Source organism: Simochromis diagramma, unplaced genomic scaffold (genome assembly GCF_900408965.1).
Source record: "Simochromis diagramma unplaced genomic scaffold, fSimDia1.1 OVJJ01000483.1, whole genome shotgun sequence".
NCBI lineage: Eukaryota > Metazoa > Chordata > Actinopteri > Cichliformes > Cichlidae > Simochromis > Simochromis diagramma.
This window is the reverse complement of record NW_024386835.1, coordinates 7,152,837-7,179,923: the sequence shown is the minus strand read 5'-3', so window position 1 is coordinate 7,179,923 and position 27,087 is coordinate 7,152,837. Positions and strand designations below refer to the sequence as shown.

Here is a 27,087-nt window from a genome sequence, read left to right as displayed (position 1 = left end):
TTTGCACCAATAGAAAGCCACCCTTCTACAACGCAACCAATGAGATTTTTGCTTGTAAGAGAAAGGCGGGACATCTATTCCTTAGCAACGCTTGGCTCCCTGGGAGTGGTGGCGGTTGATTCAACATGGCGGCAGCAGCGAAAAGAAGTGAAAATTCGGGGATATTTTGGATGAATGGCGGTACGCTGACTTTTATCGAGCTACATTAGCCTTATCCAACACTTCACAGTTGTATATATCTTACAGGAAGACATAAAGCTTTTCGAAGTAGAGTTATAGTGTTACTTTTACGTCCGTACTAGAAAGTTGTTTTCTCTGAGGAAGTGAGAGAGCTTGTAGCTAATTATAGTTAAGATAAAGACTGCTCACCTAACCACTTATTTCAAGTTGATTTTGGATAGTTTGTTATTGATGATAACGGTATTCATGCTACCTCTTACACTGAGTTAGTCCTGCTAGGTCTCCCAATACAGAACAGAGCAAAAATAACACTGTAAAAGCCATCTGCAGCTGTTTAATTTGAATGTTAATTTGAGTGTCTCCATCCTCTTTTTGTTATGCCCACACAGTGTCAGATGATGAACGGCCTTTGGTGTTTATTCCTGGTGAGTACAGTGATAAACAGTTTCTGAAAACTGTAAAACTTTATATAGAGTGGCTCTTATTGTTGTCTTCTTAACATCCTCAGGGGTGGACGGAGAGGTGAAGTCTCAGGCCCCTTTTAACCTGAAACCACTCAGTACCAGTACATCCAAGAAAAGAGGCCACAAGATGGGAGTGAAGAGCACTTCTGACTGCAAAAAACAGGCCAAGCAAAGGAGAGAAGTCAAAAACCAAAGTGATCACTCAGGGATTTATACTAAGGAGGACGTGTCTGTTCACCACAATGCTGCTGTGATGACACCTCAGACTTTTCTTCCGGTTTCACAGGTATCATAGGATTTTTTTTCCCCATGCGGCTGAACTTTTTTGATTAAATGGCAATATGTAATGCACTGAATTTAAATTCGTATAGTGCTTTTTTTTGTCTCAAATAAACCCACTGGCCACTTCATTAGTGACGCTTTACTAATATCAGGTTGAACACCCTTTTGACTTCTGAACTGCCTTAATTCTTTGTGGCATAAATTCAACAAGGGGCTAGAAAGATTCCTTAAAGATTTTTGTCCATATTGATGTATTAGCATCACACAGTTGCTTCAAATTTGCCACTTGCACATCAATATTGTCAATCTCCAGGTTCGCCAAAACCCAAAGGTGCTCTTTTGCATTGTGAGCTGGTGACTTTTGGGGCCATTTGAGTAGTGAACTCCTCATCATGTTCATGAAATCAGTTTGAGATTATTTGAGCTTTGTGACATGTCATGTGACAGAAGATAGTACACTGGTCATAAAAAGATGGACATGGTTAATACTCAGGTAGACTTTAGTGTTACACCACTGCCATCATGCTAATACAATGCAGGATGGATTCATTCTTTAATGTTATTTACTCCAAATTCTCAGACTACCATCTGGATGCCACAGAAGAAATCGATACTCATTAGACCAAGCAATGTTTTTAAATCTTCTATTGTCCAATCTGATGGTTTGAAACGAAGCAGGTCAACTAGACTGCATGAATTGCTGTCATATGATTGGCTGATTTGAACCTAACAAACAGATGCATTTGTTTAATATAGTGGCCAGTGAGTGTATATAGAAACAGTACTGCTACTCTTTATTATTAAATCTGTATGTTTAACTCTTACTCTCATATTCTTAAAGGTCATTTCTGAAGTCAGCAAAGCAAAGAGTGAGGTCTGTCTGAAAGACCTTTGTCCTGAAGATAAGCGACGAATTGCAAATCTCATTGAAGAACTGGCTAGGTATCCAACGTTATTATCTTTTATGAATTTAACAATTTATAGTGATGGAAATTAAAACGTATTTTATTAACTCCTCAACTTTTCCCTGTTCTCTAGAGTGAGCGAGGAGAAAGAAGAGTCGGTGCGGCGTCTGAAAGATGAACAGGGAAATTTTGAATGCAAGATTCAGCAGCTAGAGCAACAGAACCAAATCATAGCAGAGGAAAGGGAAAGTATCCTTTCAAAGCAAGCAGACAGCTGCAATGTATAATGCCCTGCTTTTCCTAATGGGCCATATGAAGTGAATTTTATTTTTCTTTTAAGTGAAATGATAAGGCTGTGGATGCTCTTTTGAGAGCTGCATTGGGTTATGTTTAGAATCAGTGAAAGCAGATCTGCTCATCTCGTTCTGTCTGAATGTTTGTCAGACAACTTGACCTTCTTTAATGATGTTTGTTTAAACTATTTTGGAACATGCATCTTCACGTGATAAGGCTGCTGCAAAGACACCAAAAAGGAGTTATTGTGCTAAAGCTGATGTTTAAAAACCCCCAAAAGTAAAATATATTTAAGAAAAGACATTTCATAAAGCCAACACCTTGTGGCTCATTATGGTATTTACTGTATATGATTGTATTGTGTGTGCTGTTCAAAAAGAAAGTCTGCAGGGGGCAGTGTTGTCTCAGGCAAGGCTATTTACAGTCTTTGGGCAAGAACTTTCAATCTGATACAAAAGGCAGAGAAGTAGAGCAGATGAATTTATATTACTTGATGTCTGCTGCAGTTGTCTTTTGTGAGTGCTTGTAGCTTATCCGCTGTTGTGTACAGAATCAATTTCATGGTTGGAGCCGTGCCCTAAACCATCTAAATCATCTTATCATCCAAAGATGAATTTTCATATTCACAGAGAAGACCACAGTATTTGCTTTTTACCATGTTTTTTTGTCACCCTCCCATACTATTCAGTGTTAGAGAATATCTCTCAGTTTCTCCTGTAGAAAATGAGATCAGACAGGTCAGCAGCTGATTCTTGTTGGTCTAACATGTCTAATGATGCTGGAGTTGTAATGCTACACCCCAATCTGCTGTCTTCATAACAATTCTGCTCAGGTCAAACTAGAGTATGGCCAGCAGTCAATTTAGGTTAAAAACACTGCGAAATATGAAGAGTAATTGACCCGGCTGGTAAATTGCACGATTGGCAACGGCGGCGGGGAAAATTAGGAAAGCACAACTCAATTAAAGGCACTTTGGCTTGGAGACTTGGCATTTACACCAAACTTCTAAACTCCATTAAAAAGGTATTTGAGAGGAAAAAGTGTTCGGATCCAAGCACCTCCGGGGGGGGAGAACGTAGTCTTTTAAAGTGTGTGCAAGAGTCACGAAGGCTCTTCTCAGGCAGAAGGTTTCGGCACTTCTCCGAAAGGTTAAGGAGACACCAAAGGCAAACACACTGAATGAGAGTCTTGTCAAGTCTAATTCCATTACGCCTTAGCTTATCTTATCTCACCAAGATTCAGGGATGTCAGGGGTATAAAGAATGTAGGACTATACCTGAGCCCCAAGCCAACTAGGATGAGAAGGAAAAGTACCCTTGATATTTGGGATGTTCAGCTGACATTTGGAGCTGACTGGCACACAGGGCTGAATTTGTGTTTCAGATAGAAAGGATGCTTTTTTACTTCAGGGCATGTTGGCACGAGCACAAGTCAAGGTGGCGTTAGTAACATGGTATACTGTTTTACTTTCTGTATCCAGAACAAGGCACAGCAGGTGCTACATGTAATGCCACTTATTGAGCTGAAACAATCGGAGGGAATCCTGAGGCCATGGAGAGAGGGACACAACAGTTCTGCTGCGTGTTACTAAAATGGCATTTGATAGAGGAATGCATTGGCATTGGCATTCCTCTATCACAGGAGTGCTAAATCCATTTCTGGCCTTAAAGGTTTTGATGTGTGACATTTACAATGCGGAAATCTAATTTTATCAAGTGTGCTTTTTGTGATAAGCATACATCAAATGCTTGCTTTTGGATAAATTAAAATTTGTTATGATGATTTGGTCTTGTTGTTGTGTAACTCACCTTTTATTCTTGGAAGTAGTGCAGTAGTCCTTTACAATAAATTACTACCTACCAGTGGGTAAATACGACAGCTTTATATTTGAATATATAGCCATTCTTTCTGCCGGAGTATAATAAAAGTGAATGGAACCAGTTGTGAGCCTAATGTAAAATAAATAATGCTTAATAAATGTAATTTTTTTATGGACCTTGTGTGTTTTAAGCTTTGGTAGGTGAGCCATTTGACATATTCCATAGCCACCAGCCAGTTTGTACTGATGCCAGGTCGTGCATCTGTGCCTCAGAACTGCTATTACTTTAGAGTTCTGATCAATGAGTCTCGAAGATGGCTGAGAATGGTTTTCTTCATCTTCACTCTTGGAAATTTCCAGACATTTTCTAAAATAACTGTAAGATGATGTGTGGAGTTATGTATTGGTTTATTGTGAGATTTGGCATTCATGTCTCTTTTTCAGATTCAGCAGGATTGAAGCAGTAATGTAAACCGTCTCCTTCTATTAATTCCCCGCCATTTCTTCCTTACACACATTCATACTCTCACACATATTCACACATCCGTCTCCGCCCCCATACCTCTCACATTCCAGCTCAGGCTCAATCTGTTTGGCACACTGTGCTAAAGCAGGTTTTAAAATATTCCCCCCTCCTGTGCAAATTTGTTCCACCTTGAAGTGGATTTCATTATTTCATTTGAGCTTCGGCCTGACAGGGAAGTGAATCATTTTGACAGACCCCGTCTGAAGTCTCTTCAACCCAAGCCCTTGATTCTGAGTATTTTTGGAGCAGGGGGGAGGAGTAAGTCATTGTTGGCACGTTGCAGCTCTGATGTAAACTAGGGGCTTGCTGAGAGCTTGGCCCCCATTGGCTGATGTCCAAGGCTGTAGAGGAAGCATGTTTAGTGTAGCGACTGGCTGAGAAGTGGAATCTTATCAGTGTTGCGCCACTCGGTTCAGATTACCTAGCACTTGCTATCCAGGGACTGCATTACCCTGTCAACACATTAACACATGTTATGTTCATCTATGCACTGGGATGATATGATGCTGCAGCCTGCTTGGGTGTTCAGCACAGATGGACTTTGCTTGTGTGTTTTAGATTGCGTGTGGTCTCTGCTTTGCATGCCGACATAAAGTGGGAATTGCCTTTTATTGTGGTAAAATATGCATTTAAAAAAAAAAAACCCTGAACACACCACACATTACCTTGGATTGCAGTGAGGTTTAGTTGTATAAGCATGTTCACTATCTCCCCTTTAGGACTTTTATTCATGCTGCATAAATAGACCTCCCAACACAGGTTTACATGATGTGATGTCCTTGTGATGTCCTTAAGTTCTGTGTATGGAACTGCTTCCATGGAGATCAGTGAGGCGGTAGAGGAGCCCTAGTTAGACGGAGGGTTCAATCAAAACATTTCCTTGCATTTTTCTAGTGTTTATGGAAGCTGTTGCATTGCTTTTGTCTGGTGTCTGGTCCTCAATTCAAAGTCGTCACCGCTCTCTTCTCTTTCCCTGTGTCTCATTTCCACAGCCTGATTGAAGTCTTCTAACAACCAAAGTGTTTTCTTATGGAGTGTTCTGCCAACTATTCCTTCAATAAGACTCTTCTTTGAACTTTGATTTTCTCTTAAAATGAGGGTTTCTTTTCCAAATGGATGCTGAGAAACTCATCAGCTGGGGGAGCAGGGGCACCATCATAAAAAGATATGGCCTAGAGGAACACACTTTATGGTCAGCTTGGGTGGGAGTGTGTGTACTACTTGCTTTATTGTAGTGTTTGTGTGCGGGCTGTTTACAGTGCAGGTGGGGAATTTGTGCTCTCGTGTCTTGCTGTTTTTATGTTTGTACTAGAGAGTCAGATTGACAATGATTATTGAATGTGTGCGAGTATGTCTGTGTGCAGTCTCTCCATTCTCATGCTCATTATCTTTGTATGTGCGGGTGTGGTGTGGTGCTGCCACTGTCATTAGTGGGGCTCCTGAGGCGCAGCAGTAGTCCCGCTCCAGATTAGTTTTCTTGTGTCTGCCAGCTCTCTGTCTGGCAGATAGCCTGGCGTGGCATTGCCCAGCTCAGCTCAAAACAGCTTGGCCCTGCCCAGATGGTGAAAGCTCTGTGCCACAACAACAACTTTGATTTTGCTGGACTCTTCCCTGTCTCTGTTTTCAGCTTTGCCTTTTCTCTACTTTTCTGGTCCAATGTGTAATTGATTACGGAAACAAGGTTTTAATTCAGATTGTCGATCTAAATCCAGCATCTTCAAAGTAGCACAGGAGAAACTTTTCTTTTACTAAAACTACTTCTCAGCAAAAATTGAACTCATCAAAGAGCTACACGTTAGGGATTTGTAAGATTTATTTATTTATTTTGAATGAAAATGAAAACTCGTTCCTATTCGAATCAAATAGTGAAGCCAGAATTTCTTTCAGTCACACAATTTGATGGAACTCACTGCATGATTTCTCAGCCAAATCTGGGGTGGTGGTTATGTTTTACTCTAAGGGTTTCTTTTGTTTCAGTTTAGCTGTTGTTCTACTTTGTTAGTTACTTAACCCTTGGTCCTCCAGGTCTGCAGCAGCAGTACAAAGAGTGCCAGGAGCTGCTTGGGCTCTACCAACAATACATTTCTCAGCAACAGGCAAAGCTCAATCAGTCCATTGCCCAGCTTAGCCAGCCATCAAGTCACAGCAAGGTAAGATATGGGATAAAATGGTTGTGTGTGTGTGTGGTGTGTGTTATAGGTTATATGTACACACATTTCCTTTTATGTTTCTATTGCAATGGAAAATGCACAATAAAATGACAGCCATTCTCCTATGGGAGCCACATTCAGGCAATAGCCCTGTTTGCCATCAGTCACATACAAAAAAATCCAGTGGAAACACATGCAAGAGGCATTGTTCCATGGCCAAGTGCCATAATAATTTATAACAAATCACTACAGTCCACAGTCACTACCTCAATATGACTACAACCTAGTAAAAACTCTCTCAAGGTGACACTTTAAAGGCGAAGATGCCTCTCTGGCTGCAGCCTCTGTATGAATGGATGACTTGGCCAACCTCATTGTCCGCAGTGGCTCTGAATAATGTGTGTTTGCCTGCTCTCTGACCCTCAGCAAATTAGTCAGTCTCTTTCTCAGTCTACTATAAAATGGGCTTTTCTCCTTATGTTTATCTCATAATGTTCATGATCTTTGCTCACCTGTCACTTGTGTTTAGCTGAAAAACACAGGTTTATCCCTTTTATATTATAGCTATACAAGGTCCATGGTGAAATCACCACTTTAGCACAGGAGGATCATCAGTGTCATCATCATATCATTTTCATTACCAGTGTCTACAGAGCACGTGCTCACCTACTACCTTTTATACGAACTGTTCTTTGGTATCTCTTAACTCAGTACACAGCCACAGTAATTATGTGTACAAATGGAAGGAAGTAGACCAAAAAAGATGCCTTGGGTCGCAGCAGCTCACATAGAGTGCAAGTGAAATGTGAGTTCTTGTGAAATTGCTCTTGCAAGCAAATGGGGAGCTTTTACGGCACATAGTAACGCGAGCAAATTAGGTTGCTAAGCGAGGCCTAATTCCGTATTGGTAAATTTCAGCTTTGCAGCCAGCTCTAAATTAAAGTTTTATGGAGCAGTCGAATGTTTTGGCTGAAAAACTCCCATCAGTTTTTCAGAGGCTTCCTTAATGGGCCAAAATACATTAATTGTCCTCTTTGTTCTCTGTCCAGGTGCACAGTAGTGAGGAACTCCCCAATAGGACATCTACAAGCAGAGCTAATAGCTCACTCTTTGATGGCTCGTACCTCAGTCACGCTGCTACTGGAGGACCACAAGCTCGAGCATACAGGAATGGTTATGGAAGAAGAGGAGCAGTACGGACATTTAGGAGCACTGCTTGTCTTTCTTGTGATGGACCGTTAAGTCCAACTCATGGGCCAGTCATACAGCATAATTGTCAAAAAATGGAGTGCAGGGGCCCACACTCATCCCACAGATGTGAGTGTTGTGAATGCAGGGATCAAGGCACTGTCTGTGGAACACAGCAGCAAAGAATTCACAGTTCCTCTCGTCTGAGCCACCATGATACCTATAACCAAGATGAGTGTAAAAGGTACAGTATTCAGCCATACCAGCATTACTTTCCTTTTTTCATGTTGAAAATTTTAGCAAGGCACAAAGGAGATGGCATGTAACATGCATTTGCACATAGGCTCCATAGTGGGAATATCATGGACTCTGGGGCCAAGGAAGCTCTGACCAGGCCTCTGCTGGGTCAGGAGGACTGGGAGGAGAAGAGGCACCAGCTGCTGCTGCAGAAGATGCAGTTAGAGATGGAGAGAGAGAGGCTGCATGCACGCCTGGCAGAGCAGGAGGAAAGGCTCCAGAGACAGAATCAGCAACTACAGCAGTCACATCTTGATTACAAAAGGTAGAACGGTATCTGCTGTTGACGGTAGTTACTTTGGTACATCCATTACGTGTCTGCAATCCTTGGTCTTTTCATATTTTGTGTCATCCTCTGTACTTCAGTTTATACCATTGCAGACTATTTTAACTTGCTATATCTTTGTTAGATTTCAACCAGCTACTCAAGCTGAGGTCAGCTCCTCTAATACTAGGAGTGATGTTACAGAAGTGCAGAATCCTTCGCACCAAGATATACCCTCCAGGTAAAGCAAATTTTGTCATATACAGATATTGCACACCAACCAGACACATGTGAAAGGAACATTAATGCATTTTGTATGTTGTCAACAGTGTGTGTGATGATGCAGGAGTGCATCCTGGAGGACAGAGCTTGCATGAAAAGCATCCAGAAACTGTACCTAATCCTCTGAACAATGGCAGTGGTAAGCTTGTATTTTCAAGTAATCAATAAAGTGTTTGCACAGTTTAGCTTGAAATACATATTTTAGCACTCTCATGTATCACTAAAATACCTTGTTAAATTTTTAATAAAAAAAGCAAATATATCCTTTTCTTGACCTCAGAATATTTAAAACGGCCCACAAAGGACATGGCCACATCTCCTGCTGAATCACCTGCAAGCCTGAGGAAGCACACATCAGTATCTGCAATCCAAAAGACTCCAGACACCAGGTAACAAACATCAATAAACAATTTAATAAACATTTATTGTAATAATTTGTAAGTTCATTAAAGTGCTGTACAATGTTTATAAGGGTGGTCCATTTTTAGCAATTATATTGGATAATGTAGTTCTCAGAAGAACAGTCTGTGTGGTTGAATTATTTATGTTAATGTGTTAATGTGTTACAGTGTCCAGCATAATATTTTTCCCCTATACTACACAAGAAATACAAAATTTTATGTTATAAAGGTAAATCGATCAAATATTAAGTAACTAAAGGTTTAAAGTAAATGTAGTGGAGTAAATGCTATACCCCTTTTTAGACTCGCCCATGATTTGTGTATCGCTGGGCTGAGGTAGCTGCTGTCTGCTCCAGCAATCATTACAAAAAGTCAGCCAAATTTAAAGATTGTGGCAAACTAAACAAGCAGTTCATTTGCATATCTTGACAGCTTTCATTTGAACAATTTCTTAGTTTGTTTGTGCTGCTGTTGTGTAAAATGCACCAGTGGTGGGTTGGAGCAGCTGAAAAGTAGCTTTTCTTCACATTTAATCTAACTGAACATTTGGTGTGTTGTAGGACTTATTGGTATACTGACTGTAAGAAAAAACACTTCTCATATGTGAGAGTACATGATCACTGAAAAAGCCTTCACTGACCCCAACAGGCCAGCAGTTAGCCAGTCAACATACTTTATTATTATTATTATTATGTATGTATTTATTTATTAACTGACCCGTCGCCATCAGGCCACCAGTTATGGTGAATCTTGTGCCAGCAGATTTGTGATTAAAAACATATATGAAAAATCAACACAGTTCAAACATCTGAAGGATGTAAGAAGTCATGAATCTGTGTTTATCTAAAATTCTGAACTGAGGGTCCTTGGGTTAAGAAATGTTTTCCACAAGGATTTATGGGTGAAATAAAGGTAGCAGCTTAGAAACTAGGTGATAAATTGGAGTGTTTTATTAGTGGTCTGTGGCAGCGAGTGTCTTTTCCTCCTGTTTCCAACAAAAAGATTACAGCAGATTTAGAATATAAGTATTTAATTTTTTTTCCTGGGCTTGCTGTTGCTGCAGTGTTTGTGGTTAAATGATGACTTTTCTTAGTCTAGCTAACTTTTCGAGCTGCGAGAAGCTAATTGAAGCTTTTTACTGGGCTAGCTAGTGCTGCGGCCAGCCTGTCAGGAGACATGCTGCGTTCCATTAGTCGTCCTAGCAGGGATCCTGCAGCAGGTGTAATTGAACAGACTTCTGGATGCACCCCCCCCCCCCCCCCCCCCCTCTCGCTCAGCCACAGAAATGAGACGAAGAAAGCAGAAGTGAGGGAGAGATGTTAAAAGTGTGTTTGAGGGTGAGAGCATTGGATAAAGTGGAAAAATGGGAAGCGAGGAAAGGTAGAGCAGGTTCAGATGGATAGTAGTGGAAACGGTGAGAAAGATGTAAGAAGGGGGGAGAGGGGATTTGAAGATAGGGATGAATCACTGAGTGCAAGCATTTCCTAAAAATGCAAAGGACTGGAATAGTAATTAACCTGACTGTGTGTTGTCTTAATGCCTGTGCAATGTGCATGTTCAGTTGGACTCCAAGGCCGCAGTTGAATTAAATGCAAAAAAAAATATCAGATGCTAAAAAATAATTTGTGATTCTGCACAGCTTTCCTTTAAAGCCATTATTATTTCCACACTGGAGCAATTCTTTTCTGTAATGTCAGATTTCCTCTACCTTGTTGTAAATGCAGTGGTAGATAGCAGATACACTAGCTGTGAGACAGCCTCCCCCTCCTTGTTTTGAAGGATAGTTCTTCAAAACACCTTGAAGTTTCCAACTTCTGACGATTAACTCTTAAATAAAGCAGCGCCTGGTCCAAGTTGAACTGTGAGCTCTAGCAGATGCCCATTAATTCCAGCAGGGGATCTGGAGTATCAGATCTTATTACCATTCATTTTCACCTCCAAAGCCTATTAAAATTGTTCTACTCTTAGATACACAATGTCTTTTTTTTTTTTTTTTGTGCCAGTAATGAGGAAGTCTGTGTCTCAGATGCCTTTTGTGGTTTTCCTGCAACATGTTTTTTTCATGTGCATCTTTTCAGATATTTATAATCCTTTGGTAATCCACTGAATCGTATTAGACATATGTCTTTCCCTTAGCTGGTGTTCAAAATACCGAGAATAAAAATAGTTGTAAAAGAATTCAGTGAATGAAGTGAAGGCAATATGTTGTTGCTCTGAGCTCATCAGAAACCTGTCAGAGCGGCCTGACTTTAGCAGATCAGTAATGTGTGGTTTGGTGCTAGTTTTCAAAAATACTTATTTTCATCTGTGTGTGTGTGTGTGTGTGGGGGGGGAGAGAATCTTCAATCTTTTATAGCTTTGGTTAGTGAATCATGGGAACAACCACATCAAGTTTTGATATTTTAGGTTGTTTAAAGAAAGAATGGCTTTATTATCACTATTAAACTTGTTTTATTTAAATATCATTAAAGATAAAAAAAACAAACAAAACAAAACCAAACAAAAAAATCTTACTGAAAAATTCCCCATGTTACCTGAAGCGTTCTCCTTCACTTGGCAACAAAATAGCTCTTGTAACCATCTAATCTTAACCAATTCGATGTTGATGTGCAAATTGCACAACAAACTGAGGTTAACATTAAGTGACCTTTTTAATCCTTTCATGAATCCTGTGCTAGTTAGTAATGAGACAGTTCCAGCGCACACCGCCCATCTCATCTTGATCCTTCCTGCCATTGCCCGCCTGCTATTGATTGGCTGGGAAATTGACATGCGGGATATACACAGTGGCCATTATAGGTTTTTTATCTTACTGTTTGGACTGCAAATGAAAAGAGGCGCCGGGGCGAGACGGCTATCTTTAATGAAAGAGAAAAGCCAAACAAGCAGTGAAAGTTATGAGTGGGAAGGAGGTGGTGAGTAGCATATGCTGAAGAAGTTTGCTGAAAATTTTTATCTGGCCTCATGGAGCTAGAAAAGAGAAACAGAAGCTCTGTAACTGTTAAATTGGGGAAAATGAAGTCCAGTAGTTTTTTTTTATTTTTTTATTTTTTTATTTTTTTTTTTTATTGTACTCTGAAGACTTCTTGGTGTACGAGTTTGAAGCATTTAAAAAGTATTTGAAAGCAGAGCAGCGCACATCTACTGTTTCACAGTAGTCATTATAACACGTTTTTAAATTTCAAAATCAAGATTAAACTTTGTCCGAGTCTCCTTTCTGTTACATTTCCTGTCCTAAGGATAAAAGTACTAAATGCTTTATGTTGGCAACGTGATGTCTCCAGATGCTCTCAAAATGACCCGACATTCCAGGTCCAAGACCTTATTTTTCTCTTTATAAAAAAAAAAAAAAAAAACAGTGACAGAAATGTGTGTTGCTGCTACTGCTGTCCATGTATTTTATCTGTAAGCACACAGTAAAAATGATTCTGCCAGGACTCCCTTGGGAGATATAAATATCCATCATCAATTCACAACTTTACTTCATGCAAACTGGAGCCAAGAAATGAAGTTCTTTGTCGCACCGTATACCCCCTCTGAAAATCTATTGGCATTCTTCTCTTTGGCCTTCATGCAATCTCTGTGCCAGCAGCCCTCCCTCGCCCTACCCATTGCCACCCCCCCAATATTGCTGCCCAAACTATACCCCCTACCCCCCGCACTACCCTTGTTATAGATTGTGACCGCCGGTAAGTGATGCATTATTCATTACCAACATGTCGTTTGTTGATGGATGGCTGTTTGAGAGCCCTGTCCGTTAAATAAATCAACAAATAAAAATGCAAATTCTCACATTTCGAGCGAAGCAACCCAGCCAAAGTCCCTCCCCCACATTCCCTCTCTGCCTCCATCTCTATCCACAAAGCAGCAGTCATTTCCAGACTCTCTCTTACAAGCGGGCACACACACACACTCCTTCTCACTCATGCTCTCAGACTTTCTCCTCTTTTCTCCTTTGCTGTTGACAGGCAGGAGACCAAATGAGGAAGACAGATTTACTTAGTTGAGCTTCTTTTCTTGTTTTTTTTTTTTTTCTTCCCCCAATCAAATCCCTTTGCTCAAACATGTACATACATGAATTCATGTTGCTAAAGCAAAATATAGCCCTTTAAAAGCCTTTTCGGCTATTGATATGTGAAGCCTGAAGTTAGTTTGAAAACATGACATATCAAGGTCCATAGTTACGTGTTGAGGAACATAAATGCACCCTGATTGGAAGTTTCACCACTGCGTCTGTGTGCTGACCACCCGCATGCATATCAACAAGTACATTCCAAGGATCGGCCTTACCTGGGAGAGCTGTGTGCAGAGCCGCGCAATGCAAATCGATGCGGCTTTAAACGAGCAGAGAATTATGTTAGCAACATCAGTCGAGCGTGCTTTAAAGAATTCATGTTTTGTATCTGGAATGGCCGTCGTTCGACTGTGTATACACTGAATAATTTATCAAACCAGCCAGACTGAGGGATTGAATCTCTATTAGCTTAATCTCCCCTGTTTTGGTTTATTTATTTCACCGCACATTCCCCTCATTTCTATTCCAGGGGAGAAGGCACTGGGTTCTCTCCCCCTTGTTCTCTCACACCTGCAAGAAACTGTGTTTTTCTGCTGGGACGCCCCAGTGGTTTCGACTTGTTAACGCTGCTTGTTAGGGTTCAGTAGGCACTTCACCAAGAAAGATTTGTTAACACTTGTATGAAAATATTTGTCGTTCACCTTTCAGTTGTTAACACAGACCACAAGAAAGCAAAACTCTCACCCAAGTGTTTTTTTTTTTTTGTTTGGTTTTTTTTTGCTTTGTTTTTAGCTCTAACTGGATGTTGCTTTGTACATTTGTGATGTCAGTCTCTCAGCTTGCTCTGTTTATGTGCCCTCATAGTTAAGCAGAATGTAACTGGCAGGCTTTCTGTGCATTCCTCTGCTACAATGAAACCACGGTGAGAAAGCTCATTTAAAGTGTTGCCTCGGTACAGGGCTCATAAATGTAGCCTGTGTCAATTCAACCTTTGAAACAAGCTGTGGAGGCTAAAAAAGCAAAATGGGGGGGCGGGGTCTAGAAACCTAACCTAAAGTTTTTCTTTTTTTTTCAGGTTGGACTTTTCTCTGGTTGAGTTATTGGATATCTTTAGTCCTGTTTCTGCACCTGAGCAATGCAAGACAACCACTCAAAGAGCCAGAGCATTGCAACACAGACCGGCTCATACTGCCCCCAAATCAGTGAGCCGAACCATGCTTACCCCTGGTGGACCTCGTCCTCAGAGCACTCAGCAAGACCTGGAAGAAAGCAAAATACTAGAAGATATTTTCTTCATTTGCTGACAAAAAAAATGAGGAGCATGAAAAAGATTCAGTCACTGGATATTTACCAACTGTGTCCATTTTTTTTTTTTTTTTAAATAAATGTTTTTCATTTAACTTTTTATTGACTTTCTAAAATCAGAATCAATGTCACACGGTGTGCATAGATTGTGATATTGGTAGAATTTTTTTTAAATACTAATAAATGTTTATTTTTCAAGCCTCGTTTGTAAAAAATTGCCAATATGACATATAATTTTCCACTGTGCATCTGGCTAAAGGATGCACATTTTATAAATCTCTGATTTACTGGAAATATTATACATAGTGGGTTCCATACACATGTGACAACTATCCTGTAGCAGACAGCTGGTGCCATTGTGTAAACCCCAAAGTAACCAGGGGAATCTTATATTAAGAAGTTACCAATCAGCAGTAATTATGACACAACACAGAGTATTTTATTCTAGACTGTGCTTTATTATTGGGCTAAGCTGAGACGCATCATTCATTTAGAATTACAAAAGAAGAGTCCAGGGGACCAGAGAATGGTGCAGTCTGGAGAGACGGGGGCGGGAGCCTAAAGCGCGCTGCCCATCAGAAGCTTGGCTCATCAGGAACCTGGCAAAGCTTAATATGCAACATTCATCACCCCCCTCCATATGTGCTGAAATTGGGAAATAGATTTCCAGAACACTTTGAAAACCACATGAAGTAAAATGTGATTCTAGCAACACTACTGAGCTTTAGAAATAAAAATCACTGATAACAGCACCGAAAAAAAAAAATGATAGGAACTCAAATTTCTTTTGGATGAAATAGTGCAGTTTTCATTGAATTTTGTTCTCGGTAGAACACGTGAGTTGAACAAGATCAGAGCTCTGTTGAACAAAATGAAGCACAATGGGGAGAATAGGAAGGGAAGGGAATACAGTTTTCAAAAGTTGTTTACAATAAACCAGACATTAGTTCATTAAATATTAGCAGCAACTTATACTGACCTCAAGGCGTCTCTTCTGATTGAACAGTTGATTTAAGATGTGTTTAACTAGGGATTACTATTTCCCCCACTTTGCTTAACGGTGGCATCTTATTTTGAAACGATCTTTTAACAAAGCTTTTCCTTTTTTTTTTTTTTTTTTAAATGAACAGAACAGTATGCATTTATAATTACAAATATACATAAGGCTTTAGTGTTGTACTGCATTGTTGTGAGTAGTTTGCAAGCCACAGGAAAAATGTAGAAGCAGTCTTAGTAGTGGTTAAACTTCCAATACTTGAGCGGTAAGATGTGTCACGATTCAAGGTAACGCTTGCAAGAAAACAGATCAGTGTCAGTAATGAGAGCTCAGATCTTGGCTCAAACAGCACAAATAAATAAACAAATAAATAAACAGACAATGAAATAAATAATTCAAATCTGTCTTTGACATCACTTGGTCAAAAGGAGCGTTTTTCTCCATCATCAAAGAAGTTCTGAAGGCATGGTCCTGCAGACAGGAACAAGGATCATCTGGACCACAACAGTGGCCCATGCATGTCATATAAAAAACTATTTGGTCACGTACCAACTCATAAAAAAATAATGCCATGAAAGCATGCTTATCATTTCAGACATGACTTATAAATAAATATCTAAACAAACAGATAAATGAATAGAACCCATTAAAGTATTTCTTTTTTGTTTTTTTTTTATAAAATAGGTCAATGTGTGTCTAAGCTCTAACTGAGGTCAATGCTCTCCCTGACTGTATTCTGGATAAATGCCTTGGTCAGGTCCTACAGTTTGTACCGTATCCTAGCGAATATTTTTTTTTGTACCTGGTTTTAATGAGCATTATCATGTTTTCATTCATATATTTTTTTAAGTATTTAAATTACTTTATCCAGTCCTTGTAGATAGAAGTAAAAGTCCTATAAAATATGCAAACCTATGTACAGAGGAAAACAGAGCAAAAAAAGAAACAATTTACAGTATATTCATCAGTTTATGTATATATTTATATATATATATTTATATTCAAACTTCCTCTGTTTCTTGTTTTTGAACCACTAAACTTTGTTTTTCACTTTTCTCATGTAAACTTGCAGCTTAAAGTTGGAGCAAATGAAGATGAGGTGGTTGGCATTTGAGTTCTCGCACATCTTTCTGCGTCTGCTTACTTCGTTCGCCGTGGGAAAAAAATGACTGATTGCTCAAACAAATCATACGAGAAGCACAGACTGTGATGGCAGTTTTTTTTCTTTCTAATTTTCTCAGAGCAGCGGGGCAGTCAAAAAAGGGCACACAGTGCTGCGATCAGGGACACCAGACATATGATATTTTGCCTCGGATGTTATTGTTAGACAGAGACAGGTCAGGTTGATGAGCTAGAGGTTTCGTACTAATCCACCAAAGTTAGTGGAAGAAAAGAACAAAAAAAGAGATCTCGATGGTCATCTGGTTTAACTGTATGCCACGCTCAGGAGATTGTTAAGTGGCACACGCACAAACAGAGGCATTCTGGGATGTGCACTGGTGTCTTTTAGACTCACTGGATTTGGAAGGTAAATGTTAAATTATTCAAACTGCTAAAAAGGTTAAACAGAGACACTGGGGAAATGGCATAATGAGCAGTTTATAGGAAAACTAGTAACAGCACCCAACAGGAAGCATTGTCTTCCAAAGTGTCATATAGCCTTATAAATATTCATATATATAAATATTCATTGAGTAATCTCCACCAGCTCAATAAGTGTTGAATGCAGGGTCTAATAAATCCAAGTCTGTTGACCTTTTTCAGGTTTATAGTAGGTGTTTATACCATTTTTGTAGACTATTATGAGAAACTGTACGCTAAAGCAATATGAAACCAGCCTCGGTGATACAGCAGGCGTAATGGGTAAATGGTTTTTCACACTTATTGCTTCATTTTACAGTTTCATTAGAGCTTTTATCTTATATATATATATATATATATATATATATATATAATTGCATGAAGACTTAACGTAAGGCAATATAACAATTTCTAAAAGATATGCTTCATGTCAAGTATAAATCCTTTTTTTTTCTGTTCAAAGGGAAGCCAGCTCTATGACATATTCATCAATATCACATCTCCTTCACAGCCATTAACCCTCTCAGACTCAAACTAAGTTTTTGTTGCTAATGCACAAAAGAATACCTGCAGTGGTACTTCTGAGTAAAAATACCTCATAAAATATGTATGTGGGGTAATCAGGTTGTTAGCTTTTAACTGTTGCAAATCTGCAATGCCTGCCTTGAGAGGGTTAAAATCCTCCTGCTCGGTCCAGTAAGCTCAGTCGCATCCCTTATCAAGCCACATCGTGCCCATTTCAGCCCTGATTTTTACCCTTTATTACCTTCCAACTAGTGGAACTTAGTCTCAGGTGCCTTGCACACAACTTGAAAAGTTAGTGCCTGTGCTAGAAGGTTACCTAATGCCCGCTTTTGTTTGAAGTTTGAAGTGGTATCGCATGAATCTACATTAGACCTAAATGCTCCCCCCCCCCAAAAGACAATGATGGACCAACAGTGCTTGGACAATTTTTGTTATATTTGACATGCACTGAAGCTCTCTACGCAGCTGAAAAAATGATATGGATCAGGCTGTAGTTTTGACATCATAATAGCGCGCTGGCTACTTGCAGTAGTGTGTGTGTGTTCAGTTTTTTTTTCTTTGTTTTCTGAGAGCACAGTGCTTGATGGCAGATTCTGCAGGTGACAAGGCACACCTTGACATGGTGACAGCCCATACGCTACATGCACTTTACTGAATGCAAAAGAGAGCAAGGGTTGTGAGACATTTTCATTTTGGTTCAAGTTTCAAAGAGAAGTTTGTGTGTGTATGCATGTGTGCGTGTGTGTGTGTGTGTAAGCTCAAAAGATATGTTTGGAATAGAGTCGAAGATAATTGTCCTTTTCCTCTAAAATCATCTAGCCTGATTCTCTTAAAGCCTGCTACTGAGATTGGCTTTTTGCATTTTCAGATAATATGTACACCATATGTGTTTCATCACACATGAATCTTTTTAGCAATATATTGTGTGTCAGCATATAGGTAATCAGAGAAAGGAATGCCTGCAGTTTTGGGAGCTGCCAGATTTGCGATTCTTCCCAAGCAGAGCAATGCTTCAAACTCCAGCTAAAATCTACAAAAAAATTACAGCTCAACATAGTCAGTAGCCGTTCTATATACAGACACACATATATAAAATATGTGCATATAAATACATATATTTGTGATTAATATCTATTTATCCATATATACTGTATATATGAATACATTTGCTTGAATGCCTGTTATACATATATATGTACTGCAAATATAAACAAGTTCATATATTTCAAACATTTCTGATGTTATTCTATCTATGAGGTTAGGATGTCAAGTTAAAAAAGATAAGGCTGTGATACAGAGCAGCCCCTCCCATGCACTCGCCATCCCTCCCGAGACAAAATGAGAAGAGAAAAAAATAAACATTTTGAGTAATTGTAAACTAGCGAAGTGAGAGACCCCATTTGGTCATCTGAAATAGTTTTGCCTGTATTCAAAAAGCATATCAGCAATATATATGTATATATACATGTGTTGTATATATTCGTAATGTACACTTCTTTTAAGTGCAACTCCCCAGCCAGTTAACGCTGGCTGACAGAGATGCAGTGGTCCGAGTATATTAGAGCTACAAGTCCTCAGCAATAAAAATGTTTGGTCTTTTGGTCCCTAAAACAACTAAGGAATGATGGATAAGACTCCCTGGAGACTGTTGCTATGGCGCTCCTCGGCAACGGTATCCCCTGGAAACGGACAGGCACTCCGAGCTAAAGATGGCCATCCCAAATCGAAGCCAATCTGTGTCGTGAAAATGTCACATTCCTACTTAAGTTCTCTCTCAGAGAATTTGTCCCTTCTTGTTTCAAATCTTAAAAATTGGTCTTCAAAACTCAATTGCTCCACACCATCTTAATGAAAGATCTCCTACGGCAATCCGCTATTATGTTTTTTGTTTGTGTTTTTTTTTTGTGGTTGTTTTTTTTTTTTTTTTTGTTATTTTTATATTTTTTTTTTCAAAGTTTTGTTCTTGTTGGACTTTTGACATCCGTATTCCTTTCAAGAGTTCAGCGGGGTTGGTCATTGTAAGGAGGTTTGATGTAGTTTCTTTTACTTTTTTCTCCTCCTTTCTTTGTTCAAGTAAAAGTTTTTGTGGTCCAGAAAAGGTAGCTGTCATTCAAGCAGGGTTTTGTGGGGAAATAAGTGTGTATATGTGTGCAGAAGAGGGGAAAAAAAGTCCTGGGGCTAACCAGGCTGGTACAAATTCACTCTGAGTTCCAAAGTTTCAGTACATCCAAAAAGGAGGTGTCCTTGACTCGGTCATCGCTCTCTCTCTCTCTCCTCTGTTTTCTGAAGCAGCCTCAGTGGTCCAGATGTTGAGTTTGCACTCAGTGGTGGGTAGCAAATAATCAACAGCTCAACAAAACCTGAAAAGCACAGAAGAAAAAGGGACTGTTTGAGTAAAGGAACGTGTGGAGAAACAACACAAGGTTTCACGTTTTGCACCTCGATGCATTGATGCTTGCACTTTTCCACAGGATAGCCACTGGCTCGAGCTTTTCTGCAGATCGCTTAGGTTCCTAGAAGTATCCCACGAAAACGGCACTTTGATACCAGCAGCTGTGGGGTTTGAAGGTGTGTCTAGCTTTGCGGTTCATTTGTGCACTTGCTTGGATCTGATTTAGATAATTGAATGAGACAGCTAGGTCGCTTGCCATTGAACTTTCATTACACATTTCTACATTATACTGGAAAACAAGAAAAATGACGGGGAGATATTTGCTTTGATTTTTAAATTAATTTTTCTTTGGAAGCAATGACGTCACCAGTGTTGTGTGTTCCTTCTCTGTTGATTCTTGCTGTATTTACATGCAGATGGAGCGGTGCAGAATACTTAACAGGACACCTGCCTCTCTAAAGCGTCTTAGCCAGCACTAAGACTCTAAGTCCTGGTGTGGATAAACAAAGATCATTTTGCTGAGACAATTTTCAAAACAAATCAGTGCTCATCCTGCAGTGAATTAATCTGGCTTCCTGGCTGCAGCTCCGTTGTTATCTTCTACGAGATGAAACAAATTTTTCGTTTCTATTAAAAAACAAACTGTTCAATCCTGTTTTTGAAATGGTGAAGGGATTCTAATCGAGACACACCTTACCGTGTCATTAGATGTTAAATAAGAGTACTCTAGCTTGCTGTTTTGCCAACAGTGTGTTATTATTCTATTTTATTCTATTTTTATTTTTTTAGATGATAATACCAATAGTAAAGCTGGTGATGCAAGTCGAAAAGCAGCTCGCTAATCAGTTGAGAGCGTAATGACGCTCTGGGAAAAAAAAAAAAAGGAAATCAGAAGATGTTTTCTCCAACATTCAGTTAAAAAAAAATCATTTTACATATCAAAAGGAGTGGCGGCACACATTTGATGACAAATTCATATGGGATTGCTCTTCCACCTGCAGTGATTTGCCTCAGGACACTGTCTGGTATGGTTCAGTTAGTTTGTGAGTGGGTGATAAGTTGCCCTTGAATGAAGTCATCAGTAGTGAATGAACGACACAGACTAAACTCTCCATCACACAGATGAAGGGAGGAGACAAAGAGGAACAGCACAATTACCTGCCTGAGGGGTAATAAATGCCTCTCCCTTGGAAGCACTTTCTTCCCTGTGCAACATGCTGAACCATTTACCAATTATCTTTTACCTACGGGGTAACATACAGGGTCACTTACTGTAAAGTCGTTCTGCAAATAGAGGAGGCTACTCAAGTAAGTGCTTCTGCTATTTTTTTCTTTTTTTGGCCAGCCTGGAAGCTGACATCAAAACAAGGTTTCACTTTCAGTATAGATAGACACGTCTTATGGTTCATAATTACATTTAACATCTTATATTCTCAATATGTTTTAACTAGTCTGCTTTGCCCCCTGTGTGTGTGTGGGACATTTCCGTTAGCGCTGTGCATCACAGCACCCTTGTTTTCAGCGAATGATGCACGGAGCTAAGAGTGTTTTCCGCTGAAGAAGGCGATGTGAGCGACATTTGTTTGCCCGAGAACACACGGCGCTCTGGCGAGAGTGAACAGGTGTTGTTAGGTGTGTGTGCTGCACGTGAGGCACTGTAACACAGCTGTCAGCAGGTTAAAGCTGCAGGAGTTTTAGACAATGCAGTCGCTGCTGAACTCAGAAAGAAATTCCCTGAAATGTCACGTTTCACTCTCAGTTTGTCTTGGGAAATATCTGCATGTGACTAATGATAACAAAAAAAAAAAAAAAATCATTATTGTCATCTTCAATAAAGGGTAAGACAACAGCTGCAAAATTTCCTCTTGTTCTTTAGCAGGAAAAACGATTTAATCATTTCACTGTTCAATGAAAACATGAGCATGCTCAGTGAGTGCTTTCATGCACAACAGTGAACACAATTGGGGATTAAAAAGAAGAGTTTCTCAACGAGGCTGAATCAGAGGATCACAAGATACTGAAAAAAGCTGAAAACTGATGGTGACGCTACTGCATTAAAAGCATTTTGTGTAGTGGAAATCATTACTACTGTACAAGTATACCAGTGCATCATCCAAAAACGTTTTGACTATCATGTAAAGATAAAAAACAAACAAAACATTTTTAACATGAAGAGGAATAGTCCTGAATCAAAATCTCTAATTGTCCTGCATGGATGCTGCATTCTCTGAGGTAAATAGTAGAAGTGTAAAAGCATCTCAGATGGTATAGGTTTGTAAACGCTTTTGTACATCACATGGATAACTTGAACATCTGAGACTTGGTGGTAGTGAATGTTACAAAGAGGTTTTGAAGCAACATATGCTGCCATTCAATTGTCTTTTTGAGATAAGGCCTTGTTTACATCCTCACTAAACCCCATTCTGCGGGTATTACAACAGCGTTGCTTCATATTAAGAGCAGCTATAACTACCTGTATACAGTCTAGACCTGTCAGTTCTTTTTTCAAAAATTTATGAAACAAAAGACAGCGGATTCTTGAGCAGAAAATCCTTTAACAAGGAAGACTGGGGAAGATTTTGCTCTCTATAGGTGAACATTTGGTCTCATTGGTTCCCAAACACCTACAGAGTGCTGTTAAAAGAAGAGGTGATGCAATGCAGTGGTAAACATACCATGCTTCTAACTGTTTTTTGTGTGTTGCTGGCATCAAATTCAACACGAGCACATTTTTTTTAAACAAAATGTTTCAACTTTAATATCTCATAGGCTCTCTTTATACAATTTTTAATTCAATGTATTGGTTACATTATTTTTATTTATTTATTTTTAGAAAAAGGTTTGTAGTCATGGTCCTGGGAGGATTGTGGGAATGTCAACACCTGGTTTTGTTTGGTGAGTGTTTGCCAGTATAATTTGCAATAGCTGTGCATGCGCTCAAGAAACCACCTGTGAAACTAGACTGACAACAGGTGTTCCTCAAGGAGTCAACACTGATGCCTAACCTGTCTTTCCCTGTGTTCGACAGCTGCCCCGGCCGCCAGGGTGGCGGTGGCTGGCTGGGGCGCGGGCTAGTAGGGACGGTTGGCATCCTTTGGCCTCTTCAGTTGCACCTTGAGTCTTTTCATGCCGATCTGGAAGCCATTCATTGACTGGATGGCAGCTTGGGCACTACCTGGGTTGTCGAAACTTACAAACCCTGGGGGAAAGGCCAAAAGAGAGAGAAAGAGAAAGGAGGAGATATTGTTATATGAAGAAGCAAGGGCGGTTTGGGACACTAAAAACATGGAATGTGAAGATGAGTTCATTAAGATCCAATAGTCATTTACAGGTGTGTATGATATGAAAACTGGAACGATAATGAAAACCTTTAATCTGCACATAAAACTAAAAAACAGTTACCATTCATGAAACAACTAGTCGTAAGCGTTAATCTAATATAGCGTGATTATTAAAAAAAAAGCACATTAAACTAACATCACACAGATGTGTAATAGTATGACAACAACAACAGGATTACAGGATAATGGGGTTTTATAACTAAAACATCAATATGGTTGTGCAACATTTCAGTTTTGCTTTTTAACTTCCACTGTGATGTGGGGGGAAAAAAAGCGTCGAATAACAAATTAAAACCCGCATCACAAAAACGCCAACATGAATTGAGGAAATACATTAATGCAGCGTATTAGTGAGCGAAAGCTAATTTGCAAATGGGTTGCACCTGATGGACTCTCCATAAAACATTCTCCACAATCCATTTATAATTTGCCACATAATTATGCGTTCGACTACGCTGCACTGTCAGCAGTATGACGTGAGATGGCAGTTTTCTGTCTTTGCACGGCAGACTAACTGTGGGATTCTGAAGTTACGTTCTTGGCATGCATCCCTTTTTTTGTTTTTAGCTGAAAGGAAGCTATAGTCAGGGGCATGCGACTGAAAAACCCACATTTGTATTATACAAAATGTCACGAAGAGCACAGTCGTAATCGAAAGATAAAACGGGCCGCTGAGTTCTCAGATCTCAGCTGTCTGTAACGCTTGAAAAAGGAAAACAAAATATCCAAAATATCCACTCTTTCTTATTAGTAACAGCACACCTGCAGAGAAACGATCTGCTCTTTTGTTCATCTTTTTAAAGGGAGAGGTGTCGAGAGGTTTGGGGGTAGGGAAGGCGTGGGGGTGGGAAGGGAGTATTGACTGCAGTGCAAAAAAAGGGTGATTAGGAAAAAAAAAAGAATAATAATAATCAGGAATAAATAACCAATAATCGTTTGGTTTTGTTCATTTTTACCCACCAAAGCATTTACTTTGGTTTGTCGCCCGATCCACAAACACTTTGGAGGAGATGACATTACCGAATGGCAGGAACATCTGCATCAGCTCTCCATCTCCAAACTCCTGAGGGAGGTGGTAGATGAACAGGTTGCAGCCTTCCGGTCCTGCGTGGAAAGAAACGGAGAAAGGCGAGAGAAGAGAGGGGGAGGGAGAGAGAGAGAGATAAAAAGGCAAAGGTCAGAGAAAAGGGTCAAGGAAAGAGACAGGGAGTAAGAATGGGAAAGGCAGACCACGAGAGGAGAAAACTCTGTGATGACAGTAAGAAATTATTTAAAGCGTAAAGTAAAAGATAAAGAGGGTAGAAGAGCACATTGTTAGTCAAAGTGGGCTAAAAGGCAGTGGAAGTCAGTTGCCTCTGACAGCTTCTTATAAATGATGTATAAACTCAATTTTCTGCCAAAAATAGAATAATGTTGCTTATTTTAGAAAAGACCTACATTTTTTTTAACATAAGCTCTCACAGAAACCAATCAAGATGAACATTTCAACATTTGATTGCGTAATTTCATCAGTTTTCTTTGTTTTCTAGCTGTGTCGGTCCTATGTGGTAGTTAATCTCGCATGTTTGGATTGTTGTTTTGACTAAACTAGAATTTAAAATGCGTGAGAGTGAAAAACACAAAATAAATGTTCCAGTTTTCTGCATCAGACCATCTTCATGCCCAGTTTCACATTTAAATTTTTTCCTTAAATGTGTTTCTTAATATTTGCCTAGTTTTAAGGTTCCAGAGTTGCAAAAATGAAACACACGAATAAAACCCATAAAAAGTGTAGAGCAGTTTTCTCCAAGGCTTCAGTCACAGTTGAATGGTAACCTTAAGTTGTCAGGTGATTGCTGAATGTTAAGTATCATGAAAACTAACAACCTTCATACTGATAATTTTATGGCACCCCTTACTATATGACTCCCAAAAGCTTAAAATATGGCCTCTGGGTTGCCACAGCTGTGAAATCATCTGCAATTTTTATCTTAACTTCCACAAGAGGGCAGTAAGGTCCCAGGCATGGGTGTTGAGCTTGGCGGTCATTCGGTTCATGAGAAGGCTTACAGCTGAGTTTGAGATGCTCAGTAATATTCTTCTTTTTCTTTTTCTTTGACTCATTCTCCACTCTGTCCTCTGTTTTTTTTATATTACCGAACCAAAAAGCACCAATAATAAATAAGCTGTTTTGTATCAGGTAAACAAAAACACCCCAAAACACTGCTGAATATTTGTACTTTTCGTAAAAACGGACTGGCAACATTTCAAATCACCCCAAAACCCGGTACACACTTCAAGCGCCTGTACATTTTTCGAATGTGTGTGTGTAAAATTAGATGAAGAACAAAAGTAAGCGTGAGTTATTGTTCGCCAGCGTGTATGAGTATTTCAGGAGCGTGCCGTGCGTGAGCGTTACCTTCTCGCTGCTGCTGTGGGATGATAGGTGGAGGGTGGGGGAAGGCTTGGCTGATCTGGCCGTATGCAGCGGGGTAGGCTGCTGACACACACAAACACACACCGCGGATCAGATAACAGTCATGACTAGAGCGCACACTTGGATACATATAAACAATGTGATATATGCAGGGGCACAGCAGGCAATCGATCAGATAGCGCACAATAGAGTCTAACGTGTTGCACACCCGACGCGGCGCAGAGAACAAACTGATGGAGTGAGACTGAAACACTTAATGTTACAATATCAAAATTCAAATTTTGAACAAAGGTATGCTTATCCTTGTCCTGTTTTCCGTAGTCTGGCCTCCTTTCCTACTGCACACACACACACACGCATACATATGCAGACACACATATCATTGGTGCAGTGAGAGTGACAGACAGACCTGCATACTGCTGGACTCCTGTGTAAGCCTGCTGGAGAGGATCAGCTGCAGTGGGACTTTGAGCTGCTTCAACAGAGACACAGAGAAGAGAAGAAAAAAGAGGAGGAGGAGGTGGTGGTGGTGGGGGAGCACAGATGGATGGAGGTGTGTGTGTAGGGGGAGCGAGACAGAGGGAGAATGTAGATGGAGGAGAGGGCACGGAGGAAGGAGAGAGTAATATATAGCAGGGATGAGAAGGAGGAGAGCGATGGAGAGAAGAAAAAGCAGAAAGGTTAGCGAGCCGAACAGCGTGGAGTCAACTCACTTCGGTGTGTGAGGAACTGAATTCTGAACCTCTCCCTTCTCTTTTTCCAGACCCTTATACTTAAAAGTTTCCCCCAAAGCATTTCAAAAGTTTTCTTCTTCTTCTTTTTTTAAGAAAAGCAGGAAAGCAAAACTTTGATAAACCACAGTTAAGACCAAAACACACACACACACACACACACACACACACACACACACACACACACACACACACACACACACACACACACACACACACACACACACACAAAAAACAAAAAAAGAAAACAACCAACAACACATGGCTCCACCGTCACCACAACAAAAGAAAAAAATGTACCTAAACTTGTGCCTATCACAGAAAACCTAAAAAACAAACAAACAAGAAACACATTTATTTTTCACATGTACAACAACAGGACGAGCACAACGCACGTAACAGTGGATACGCCTGCTGCTTTCACTTCACATGTTCACAGATCTACAGCAAACTCTCCCTGCATCTGAACTACCGCCGGCACTGTGCCGCACCTTAATGCTACACACCCGTGCGTACAACGCATGCACAATAAATACACCACTGAGAACACACACACACACATATACACACACACACACTGATAAACATGTACACACTGATAACGCCAGTATCCTTTAAAACCAAAGTAACACCGAGCACGCTGTGGACTAACAGTAACACTGGAAAAACAGCCACAGATAGCCAGAAGAAAAGAAGAAGAGTTATGGGCTCAAAGAACCTTTAAAAGAAAA

General features: G+C 39.9%; 2 protein-coding genes across 12 annotated transcripts in view; one reads left to right on the top strand and one right to left on the bottom strand.

The window, feature by feature from the left end:
- The first annotated feature begins 73 nt into the window (after positions 1 to 73).
- kiaa1328 (KIAA1328 ortholog) lies at positions 74 to 15,666 on the top strand. Its single transcript, XM_040029098.1, has 12 exons — positions 74 to 180; positions 570 to 605; positions 689 to 930; positions 1,768 to 1,868; positions 1,965 to 2,080; positions 6,496 to 6,620; positions 7,670 to 8,052; positions 8,152 to 8,370; positions 8,516 to 8,611; positions 8,700 to 8,791; positions 8,933 to 9,041; positions 14,144 to 15,666. The coding sequence occupies exons 1-12, from the start codon at positions 126 to 128 to the stop codon at positions 14,370 to 14,372; spliced, it is 1,803 nt and encodes a 600-aa protein (XP_039885032.1). The 5' UTR covers positions 74 to 125; the 3' UTR covers positions 14,373 to 15,666.
- A 4,058-nt stretch (positions 15,667 to 19,724) lies between these two features.
- The window catches only part of celf4 (CUGBP, Elav-like family member 4), an 88,118-nt gene continuing 80,755 nt past the window's right edge, over positions 19,725 to 27,087 (bottom strand). For 3 of the 11 annotated variants that reach the window (XM_040029101.1, XM_040029106.1, XM_040029109.1), the window contains 5 exons: positions 26,035 to 26,097; positions 25,608 to 25,688; positions 24,170 to 24,313; positions 22,874 to 23,067; positions 19,725 to 19,836 (listed from right to left, as the gene is read on the bottom strand). In XM_040029101.1, coding sequence (XP_039885035.1) covers positions 22,940 to 23,067; positions 24,170 to 24,313; positions 25,608 to 25,688; positions 26,035 to 26,097 — 416 coding nt within the window. In that variant the 3' untranslated portion in view covers positions 19,725 to 19,836; positions 22,874 to 22,939. Of the gene's footprint in view, positions 19,837 to 22,873; positions 23,068 to 24,169; positions 24,314 to 25,607; positions 25,689 to 26,034; positions 26,101 to 27,087 lie in introns of all 11 variants that reach the window. The other 8 variants (XM_040029100.1, XM_040029103.1, XM_040029104.1 and 5 more) reach the window with 5 other exon arrangements.